Consider the following 10,604-nt stretch of genomic DNA (forward strand, 5'->3'; position numbering starts at 1 on the left):
GACACCCCCCCATTTTTTTCTTTATCCCAAAGCATCCAATACAGTCACTCTTTTTCTTTCCCCCACTGTCTTCGTTCTCCTCTCCATGTCTCTATAATATTCCTCTTTCAGCTCCTCTCTCTTTCTTCGGCTCCATCCCTGGGCTGTGATGTGGAACAGGTCCACATTGTTTCCTGAGTAGGCGTCCCTGTGAGTGGCTCTGAACACTGCTTCTCTTGCCAAGGAGACAGCTTCTTCTTTGCTCAGGTTCCACCTCAGCCTTCCATCCAGGACTCCATAAGCGTAGGGAGAGCCTGAGCCCACAGAAAAAACGTCCCCCTGCAGTCGGGCACCATCGCTGCACACATAAATCAGCTTTGGGCCCCTGTTAGGGGATGAAGGATACGCCATTGCAGAAACATCTTGGCTACTAAAACCAGCAGAGGAGCTATTGTCAGTAATAAAGGATGAGTCAGTGTTGCCTGCTTCTTTATCCCAGCCACACAGTGTAAGAGCCACACACACATCAGTCCCTTTAAAGGGGTGAAGCATGAATGAGAGGAGCTTGGCAGTGCCACATATTGAAAGGCAACGCCTGTGCCGGAGTTGGTAGAGTCTGATCTCTCTGGCCAGAATTCGCTCCCACAGCATGCAGTCTGCACCACTCCCAGAGGAGGTGACTACTAAATGGGAGTGAATAGGGGTAATTTTGTGAACAGCTGGACAGGCAACCAATCCCCCGGCACTGGCACGTGTGTCTGCAGCTGCGATGACCCCACCTTGGAAGATGAAACCCAAGGTTGTTGTTCCATGAGACAGAGGGAAAGGCCTGCGGACCGTCACTGAATGTTTGGATGGTGAAAAATGGGATGTAGATCTGTGGTTGAAAGGGGCAGAGTTCGGCAAAGATGGTATAAAGAATTGCAGCGGGATCCCACTGTCTCTCCCAGATTTCTTCAGTCCCCTAAATTCTGCGCTGTAACAGTCGAAAGAGGTGGCTGTGTCCTCAAAATGAGAGGCAGGAAAGCACTTGCGATGCAAAGGAGTGTCTTGGAAACCACAGATATCTTCCAATGCCATAACTTAAAAATTAGGAAAATACAGATAGATTTCTTGATAAATTAATCAGATTGTCTTTCCCAGAGACAGGCGGCCAAAATTATTATTTACAACAAGATTAAAGCAGAGTCCATCTATAAAAAACTGGTCAAACAAGATCAGAAACCTTTTTTGTTGTAATGTATCCCACCTAGACTCACTCTCATCTAACGCAAAGTCTGAAAGACCTTGGGTTTTCCCTTTTTATAGACCTCCCAAATATGACACCTTGCTCAAAAATACGTAAGACCTATCTTCAAAACCATTCGAGTTGACATAAGTGATATTTTATCCCACCATGCTGTGAAAGTAATATCCAGGGAAGCCTTTTTCTGCACACCTACGTTTTGCAGAATAACAGTCATCTTGTTAGATGTGTGTGCAAGTTTCGAACATATCTCTTTCATCATTTTCAGTTTGCAGTTAAAAAAAGGCACCAACCACCAGCATCAGCAAAATCTTCTGAAAAGCCTGCTTTTTATACTGCGACCTGTGGAGTATAACATATTGCCCTATACTCAACCTGCTTTGCCTGAGGGCCACTTTTCCAGGGGCCGGTTAAAAGTCTATTTTGATGCTTTTTGAAAATATATTTGCTATGGGCAATTTATAAAGCAATTTATGAAATTGAATATCCTCTCCCTACAAATACAACGTTTGTTATTTAGAGGATAGGCCTATGCCTAATTCAGCTTATAATATCAATCTGACAAAATATTGTATTATTACTAAATGTGACAGTTACTATATTTAACTGTATTAGAAAACGAAATACGAGCAGGATATTTCTGTAGAAAGACCATTAATAAATGGACACAGGCTTTGACATGAACAGCAACAGTTAAATTCAAGGTTAATAAACTATAGAGCAGTTATCGCGATCTTTTACGAGAAATGTAACTGTCCTACGTGCACAGCCATTGTGGGTCTACATCCATCTTGCTACCCAATGAGTATTTACGTCTGTGCAGATCCAAGATGGCGTCAGTTTCCTCGTAGGATAGAGCAACTAGGCCCCAGCAGAATCCTTTCACTCTGCGAAAACCATGGCGTGTGGCAGTACCGGGAGCAGGGTGTCCTGCGGGAGAGATTTGAATTGTGTGCCGGAGGTAGCTGACACCTTAGCTGCGGTTGCCAAACTAGGGTAAGGACAATGCTGTGCTTTGCAAATCATTTGTAAGTGCAAGTTAGTTTTAGTGGAGTGACCTGTGGTCTGCTGGCACTGTGCCGTGTACGGGTTTGCTAGCATCATGCCTGTGCGTGATGCTTGCTAAGCTAGCCGGTGAATTACCAACACGTGCCCAATCACAATGATGCTTCCTATTGTTGGGAAGTGTTTATAATATCCATATAGGCCTGCCTGATAGTATTGTGTGAGCTGGCTGGAGGATATGTGACTAAACTGTTTAGCATGTCACCTCTACTTGTAGTTATAAAGCATTCCGATGTTAAAACGCTGTTCTTTCTTTGCTGCGCAGGTTTGACTTCCTGTGCATGCCCCTGTTCCACTCGAGGTTCAAGAGAGAGTTTGAGTTGGAGCCCGCTAAAACCCGATCCGGTGCCCATACCCGGTCTGATCCTGCTGCTGTGTGGCAGAGGTTAGTGCTTCTTCCTTCTCATTTTCTATAACGCCATGCGTGATTAGTCATTTACCTATTCTACACGCTTTACAAATAACATAAATACTGTACACCAATGTATGCTGCTGTGCGAGGCCCATGATGGATTGGGATTTTTTTTGGAAAATAAGAACACAAAGCTGGGTGTTTCAAACAAACACGCCTCCTAAAGTCATAGATAGTCTTTAAAACAATAGTATGAAAACCTATATTACAATAAAGAGACAAAATCCTATAGTGCTACTGCAAAATACTTTCACATTGTATGGAAAGTGAAAACCAATGGAGGTTTTTGAGCTTTCTTTGTCTAAATACATGTTGCAGACCCTTCTTGAATGAAAAGAAGAAAAACGTTCCCACTCAAAAAATCATAATTTGAAAATGTATTTGGAATAGATACATAATATTTTAAAAAGTCAACAAATGTATTTCGTCTATTAAATCTATGACATGACCTGGGAAATCTTGGTTTTTCTCCATGCAATGTCAGAGCTAGACATTATAATTATTTTACCGTAATTATCTTAATATAATTGTTCATAAAGCAGACCAAGTATTTAGTATTGAAGACAGTCACGGTAGATCACAGTTGTATGAAATAAAATAAGCCAAGATGCAATAATGATGTAAAGTAACATTAGTACATTTTTCATCTGTTACTTTAATATATATTTTATTTAATAATGTTATTATTGAGATATTATTTGAGTCAAGTGATTCATAAGAAACTCTAATCAGTTTTCAGTTGATGCTATGTTAAACTTTCCATTTTGCTTTATCTAGATTGGAATACTCTTATTGTTGGAAAGCTCTCTCAATGGATCGATCCAGATGCAGAAGTCGAGGCCGAGCGAAGAAACTCAGAAGCGGTAAGTTCCTTATCTTGGTCCATTCCGTATGTGGATTTTTAATAGGGCTGCATGATTTTGCAAGAAATAACTAATTGGGAATGTTCTGACTATTATTGCAATTGCAGTAAATGCTACAGCACCACAACACTTTATACAGAATCATATTTTCACATATTCTGACACAAATATTGCCCTTAGAAATATTGAGACTGCGATAACATTTCGAATGGCAGCCATAAGGTTGATAGTTAAAAAGGATTCTTTGACCTCAAGCTTTATTTATATATATATATTTTATCTCCTTTATTTAACCAGGTAAAAGACTCATTGAGATTAAAATCTCTTTTCCAAGAGTGACCTGGCCAAGAAGGGCAGCCTGAACAAAGTTACAACAAGATTTTCTATTGGTGAACTTATCTTGTCCAGTCTTTCCTCTCAACCCCGTTTTGCTCTTGTCATGAAATGTCTTTTCGCTTTGTTTTTATCCAAAGCAACTTGCATACAATTCAAAGTATTTTGCATATTGACAGTCAATGTCCATTTCCCCCCTGAGCCACAAATGCCCCGTCATGCTCTCATCCTTCTTCTCCCCTGTGTTTCTCTCAGGCTCTGACACAGGAGTTAAACTTCTCCGCCTACCTGGGTCTGCCTGTCTTCATGCTCCACCTGAAGGGCCCTCACTGTGCCAATCTAGCCCGCCTGCTGCTAAACCACATCCACACTGGACACCACACCTCAAATGTAAGGCAGCATTAAACATCTCGACACTCACATTTAGATTTCTTAAAAGCTAAATTCATCTTCTAACTGTTGTACTCCTCTGATGTAGTTCTGGATACGTGTCCCGCTGATGGCGCCAGAGGACACGCGGGAGGACGTGATTGAGAACGAACCGGGCCCTTGCGTCGATGACACAGGTGTTGACGAGAAGACCTGGGGCTGGTGAGTTTCACACCCACTCTCAGCATCTGTCTGCATGCTCAAATAGCCGCTATTAATTTCCTTTTTGAAATCGTGACTCATTTTGTTTACTCGCCTCTGCTCCCTTTAGGTGGCACTCATTTAGAACCCTTTGTGATTACAACAAGAGGATCTGTCTCGGTAAGAGCGCACAATGTGAAGCACCAGCTTGGGGCAAAGTCAGTGCATTAAGAAATAATTATGATCACGTCTGCTACTGAAATCTACTCCCCTCTTTTTTTGGTATTCCTGAAGCTATTGAAGTCGGAGCAGACATGCCGTCAGAAGCTGTGATCGATAAGTGGCTCGGGGAACCAATCAAAGCGGCCATTCTCCCCACCAGCATCTTCCTAACCAATAAGAAGGGCTTCCCTGTTCTGTCGAAAGCCCATCAGCAGATAATCTTCAGTCTTTTCAAGGTATAACACCACAGATTCAAGTGGAATTAATCACAAGACAAATTGGGAAGTGTTATAATAAAACAAAATCAATTTTTTTCTTAGTTGGAGGCCCAGTTCGTGTTCACCGGCACCAGCCGCCACACTGAGAAGGACTTCCGCTCCTACCTGCAGTACCTGGAATACCTCAACCAGAACCGTCCTGCCCCTAATTCATATGAGCTCTTTGCCAAAGGCTATGAAGACTACCTGCAGTCCCCCCTCCAGGTAAGGAAGTGCTCATCTCATTGAAAAATGGTTATTTTTTAACCCTTGATGATATACACTAACAGTATTTGTTTCTCTCTGTAGCCACTCATGGACAACCTGGAGTCTCAGACATATGAGGTGTTTGAGAAGGATCCTATTAAATACTCTCAGTACCAACAGGTAGGACCTTAAAGTCAGCCATTCAAATCACACGCACTCTACTTTGTATATGTAATTCGGCAACATAATCTACACTCTTGGTTTGTAAAAACTCATTTTAGGTAGCAGGCTTATTGTGTAACATTGGATTGATAACATACTTAAGAAACAGTCTAGATGGTGGCACGGTTATAATAGTTAATTTAACCATGCTTAAACTAATTGAATGTCCTATCCAGTCAATGTTTGCATTTGTAAGTGAAGGAAGATCTTATATGACAATGTTTCTCTTGTGTAGAATTCTCACACCACTGAAATGTCTTTGTTTGTGTGACGTTATGCTCAGACGAGACCCACAACATGTGGTTTTTTCCTTGTGTCTACAGGCTGTATATAAGTGTCTGCTTGACAGAGTTCCAGAGGAGCAGAAAGACACAAACGTTCAGTGAGTATCTGTACCAAAACAAACAATTACAATATAGTGATTTGATTGTCAAATTGCTGCTATTTTTACATTTGCAACCAATAGACTCTCCCACTGAAAAAGCGTTGGGCTTTAAATGGGTCTAAAACATTTCAAATTGGTTTGAAAGAAAGCCAAACACTGGACACAATTGATATACCGAATTTGACCACTAGGTGTCACGCTTGGCTTAGCAGTCAGCATTACTTTTTTCCCCTGTTGCCTTGTCTGTTTTCTTGGAATGTTCCATGATGGTGGCAAGCACGGACACAGCTGTCCAGCGCTTTTTAGTTTAAGTTCTGTAAGACTAACTCAGCCATTTCTGGTCGTGTCATTCAAAGAAAAATATTAACTTTCTGAAAAACAAACACAATCTATGCATCTTCTCAACTCTACTGAAATGTCATCTCTTTCATGTGGACGACCTCTTCAGCTCGGCTGTAAATTGCAGCCTGACGCTAGCAGTTCCGGTTATCCATTTACCGACAAACTCAATATTATTTTTATCATATCATATTGCGTTGTTAGGGCGGTGACGCTGCTGACAGAGGTTTCTGAAGTAGCTAATTCTTTTTTATTTGCCAGGACATGTCTAAAAGGTCCCATGTCATGCTTTTCTGGTTATTACCCGTCCCCTTGTGTGTTATTTAGCTTTTTCTGCATGTAAACGGTCTGCAGAGTCACAAACCCTCAAAGTACACCCTGTAGCGAGTAAAACTCTTAACACAGAAAATACCTGTCTGCTGCCCCAGAATGCCTCGTTGGACATTTTTCTTTTTCCATATTTTTCTTCCTGAGTGCAGTGACGTGACCATACCCAGGTCCAAATGGACCAATCCGTGGAGCTCCTCACACACACACTGCCTTATATTTTCTCAGCCGTGCTACTCCGCGGAGTTTTGCCGGCACACACCTTATCTTTTATCAGCCTCGGCTCTGTGGATCTCCACTCACAGTTCGCCACACACTCACGTGTGTGTGCGCTCAGGCTGAGTTCCGTGATGTCTCGCAGACCCCACGCAGCAACCAGGAAACGACACCAGTAATCCAGCTCACACTGTCCGCTTCTCGAGTGGAGCTGTGAGCCCAGCTACGTCCCGCCAACACGGCACCCAGACCCCACGCAGCATTCTCATCTGTTTCATTACTGGTGTCATTTTCTGGTTGCAAACAAACGCCATTGTAACCAGTGTTGGGACTAACGCATTACAAAGTAACGCGTTACTGTAACGCCGTTATTTTTGGCAGTAACTAGTACTCTAACACATTACTTTTTTAATTCAGTAACGCAGTTACCGTTACTACATGGTGCGTTACTCCGTTAGTTTTTTTTTTATATAGTCAACAGCCAGGCGAACAGAGATGAGTAAATGTACTTAGATACTTCCTGTGTCACATGCGGAGACGGGCTGTGGGCGTGTTTGTGTTGTTTACTAACAAGACTATCATGGCGGCGGCGGAGCTCAAGTCTAGTTTCTCCACCTGGAGATATTCTCACTATTTCACTTTTGTCGAGCACAAAGAAAAGAACGTTTTAGTTAAATGTAAGTTGTGTCTTGGCGGGTCAAAGATCCTATCTACTGCCCAAACCAGTAATTCAAATCTCTTAAAACATCTGCAAAAACAACATGCTGGGACGAAGCTAGTAGCTAAGACCACAGAGACTCAGCCGACGCCACTCCACCTCCACCTAAGCAACAGCGGCTGGATTTTAACCAAGGGACTGCTAGCCAGGGAAAAGTCGATAAAGCCATTGCACGGTATGTTGTAGAACACATGCAGGCTATTGCTACAGTGGAGTCACCCGCTTTCAGGCAGCTAGTTAGCATGATAGCATGTCCGGGCGGCACACGGCATATGGGACGGAACACTTTTTCCAACTACCTGGAGAAAGAATATACAAAAATGGAAAGCCAGCTAATATCGATGCAATCCAGATTGCATATAATGCATGTCAAGTTGATCAACAGATTGTATTATTCTCCAATGCAATAACAGTACTGAAATGAAGGCTATAAGGGCATTAATGGGAGAATTTTTTTCAAGTAACGAAAACGTTACGCATTACTTTTGGGTGTAAGTAACTAGTAAAGTAACTGAGTGACTTTTGAAATGAAGTAACTAGTAATGGTAACTAGTTACTGGTTTTCAGTAACTAGCACAACACTGATTGTAACACATAATCACACATCAGAGCACAGTGGGCTCATGGGGGGGGGGGCAGGAGCTCCAACAAGCCGTTTAGGACAGAGTGAATACACATGCTATACAGAGATGCTGTATGAGAAACCAATGTGATTTTGGAACAATGTAAATCTATTCTAGTAGACCTCAACAATGGAATTATGATCAGTAGAAATGGGCATGGGACCTTTTAATAAACTCCAACCATTTAATGCTTGCACAGTGGACTGCACCAGAAATGGAATTAGACCCAATTCTACTTTCTTATTCCTATTGTATTTGAACAGGGTTACATACTCATAGTGAGATAAGTCATGAATAAGGAATTGCAGCAACCTCAAAATGATGTCCCTTTGTCACAGGGTGCTGATGGTGCTGGGAGCAGGTAGGGGTCCCCTGGTCAACGCGTCCCTGCGTGCTGCCAGACAGGCAGACAGGAAGCTGAAGATTTACGCCGTGGAGAAAAATCCCAACGCTGTAATCACGTGAGTGGAACATATGTCGAAGCACATGAAGCAGGTATCGATTCCATGCACAAACATTTAAACTGCTCATACCTGTTCAGGCTGGAGAATTGGCGCTTTGAGGAGTGGGGTGATCAGGTGACGGTGGTGTCATGTGACATGCGGGAGTGGTCAGCACCTGAGAAAGCCGACATCATCGTCAGCGAGCTGCTGGGATCATTTGGGGACAATGAACTTTCCCCTGAGTGCTTGGACGGAGCGCAGCACTTCCTCAAAGGTACTTCAATGTTTTGGTTAAAGTGAATAAGGCTTGATACTTTGAAGTTGCTTTGGATTAAAGCTTCAGCTAAATGACTTAATGTAATGATGGGGTGATGATTTCTCTCTCAGATGGCGGAGTGAGCATCCCCTGCTCCTACACGTCCTTCCTGGCTCCCCTGTCCTCCTCAAAGCTTTACAACGAAGTACGGGGATGCCGGGAGCGCGACAAGGACCCAGAGTGCCACTTTGAGACGCCCTATGTCGTGCGCCTCCACAACTTCCACCAGCTGGCTGAGCCCAAACCGTGCTTCACCTTCAGACACCCCACAAAAGGTAAACGTGTCAAGAAACAAGCTACTTTTGTTAAAGTTTTTTTTTTTACATTTGTTTTGAAATGTGCTGACCTCCCTCTTTTTTTCTTTTCTTTTTCAGATATGAACAATAACCGGTATCAGTGCCTCAGATTCTCTGCAGGATGTAACACGGTGCTCCATGGCTTTGCGGGCTACTTTGAGACCACGCTGTACAAAGATGTCACACTCAGTAAGTCATCTTTATAAGGAATAAGTGATGTCATGATGGTATAAAAAAATATTGATGTTTATATTGTGTGTGGCAGGTATAAATCCACAGACGCACTCAGCTGGAATGTTCTCCTGGTTCCCCATCTTCTTCCCCCTCAAAGTAAGTTATACCATCAATTCGGAAAATGGTTTGCTCTTCTACATTTGCATTTGTACACATTAAAGAGGACATTATGCACATTTTCAGGTTCATATTTTGTGCCTATATTGTGTTTACATAAAGGTCTTTATTTTTCTCTTACTTTCTATGCTGCAGCACCTCTTTTCACCCTCTGTCTGCAACCAGAGCCCAGTCTGCTCTGATTGGTTAGCTGGCCGGCTCTGTTGTCATTGCTCAACTGCTTAAGAGATTTCCCGCCCCTTAGCCTATCACGTACAATGTGTTGGGAGTGCTAACCAATAGAAGCGCGATGTGTCATAGTCACTATTTTACAGAAGTAAACGAAGGATTTTAGTATTTTAGCCTTGACATGCACAAAAACCTAAATAACACACTACATCAATGGGAAAACCAAGAAAGAAGACCATAATAGGGCACATTTATTTCTCTTTTTCTTTCTTCCAATAGCAACCCATCTCCGTATCCCGAGATGAAGATATCGCGGTGCGATTCTGGCGCTGCAACAACGGGAAGAAAGTGTGGTACGAATGGGCCGTGACCGAGCCCTCCTGCTCCGCCATCCACAATCCAGCAGGGCGCTCTTACACCATTGGCCTGTGAAGAGAACAAATTTGCACACATCTCTGTAAAACTTGGTGGCAGTTAATGTTGAAGTGTCACGGCTCATTTTTTTTTACACGCAGTTAAAAACCTGGACTTAAAAAAAAACGTAAGTGTGTTCTGGGTTTTAGAATTACCCGCGATAAGCACTTTTTGAGCCGGTCTGTTTCAGCGGGCATGGACTATCACCTGAACAAGTGTGTTGTCGCCACCTCGACACCAGTTGGTTTTTTTTAAAGCCGTTTTCCCCTCCTTCAGACATAAAAACTCAATCCAACCAAACCTTTGCCTTATCAAACACGCATTCCACACCGATACCTACATACTGATGAAACACACTTCTAAAAACAGAAGGTTATGCTATTCAGGTCACATATACCATATTGTTTCGGGGGGCTGTCAATTCATAAATCATTGTTATTTTCTTTCTGTATGTTTGAACCGTGTCAATAAAAACAACACTGCAATGTTCTCCATATGCTCCGCTCTTTGTTTGGTACCAGCTAGTTCTCAAGATTGCAATTCAAACCATTGTTAAAGTTTGTTTTAAATGTAGAATGAAGGCGAAAGCACAGTTTTGAGTTTATTTAGCTTAGGAGGTAAGCTAGCACGTA

The 10,604-nt window shown here is 42.6% G+C and overlaps 2 protein-coding genes across 2 annotated transcripts; one reads left to right on the top strand and one right to left on the bottom strand.

The window, feature by feature from the left end:
- Positions 1 to 21: 21 nt before the first annotated feature.
- Positions 22 to 2,215, bottom strand: psmb11a (proteasome 20S subunit beta 11a). Its single transcript, XM_034215485.1, has one exon. It carries the CDS (start codon positions 1,057 to 1,059, stop codon positions 22 to 24), a length of 1,038 nt encoding a protein of 345 aa, XP_034071376.1. The 5' UTR covers positions 1,060 to 2,215.
- prmt5 (protein arginine methyltransferase 5) lies at positions 2,097 to 10,461 on the top strand. The gene is given in 17 exon segments (XM_034215504.1): positions 2,097 to 2,221; positions 2,556 to 2,655; positions 2,657 to 2,675; positions 3,480 to 3,565; positions 4,154 to 4,288; positions 4,377 to 4,489; positions 4,599 to 4,648; positions 4,763 to 4,926; positions 5,011 to 5,172; positions 5,257 to 5,334; positions 5,700 to 5,758; positions 8,323 to 8,445; positions 8,526 to 8,701; positions 8,815 to 9,018; positions 9,118 to 9,228; positions 9,305 to 9,369; positions 9,838 to 10,461. Coding segments are annotated over 17 exon segments (1,896 nt in total). The 5' UTR covers positions 2,097 to 2,123; the 3' UTR covers positions 9,991 to 10,461.
- The last annotated feature ends 143 nt before the right edge of the window (positions 10,462 to 10,604 follow it).

Source organism: Gymnodraco acuticeps, unplaced genomic scaffold (genome assembly GCF_902827175.1).
Source record: "Gymnodraco acuticeps unplaced genomic scaffold, fGymAcu1.1, whole genome shotgun sequence".
Classification (NCBI taxonomy): Eukaryota; Metazoa; Chordata; class Actinopteri; order Perciformes; family Bathydraconidae; genus Gymnodraco; species Gymnodraco acuticeps.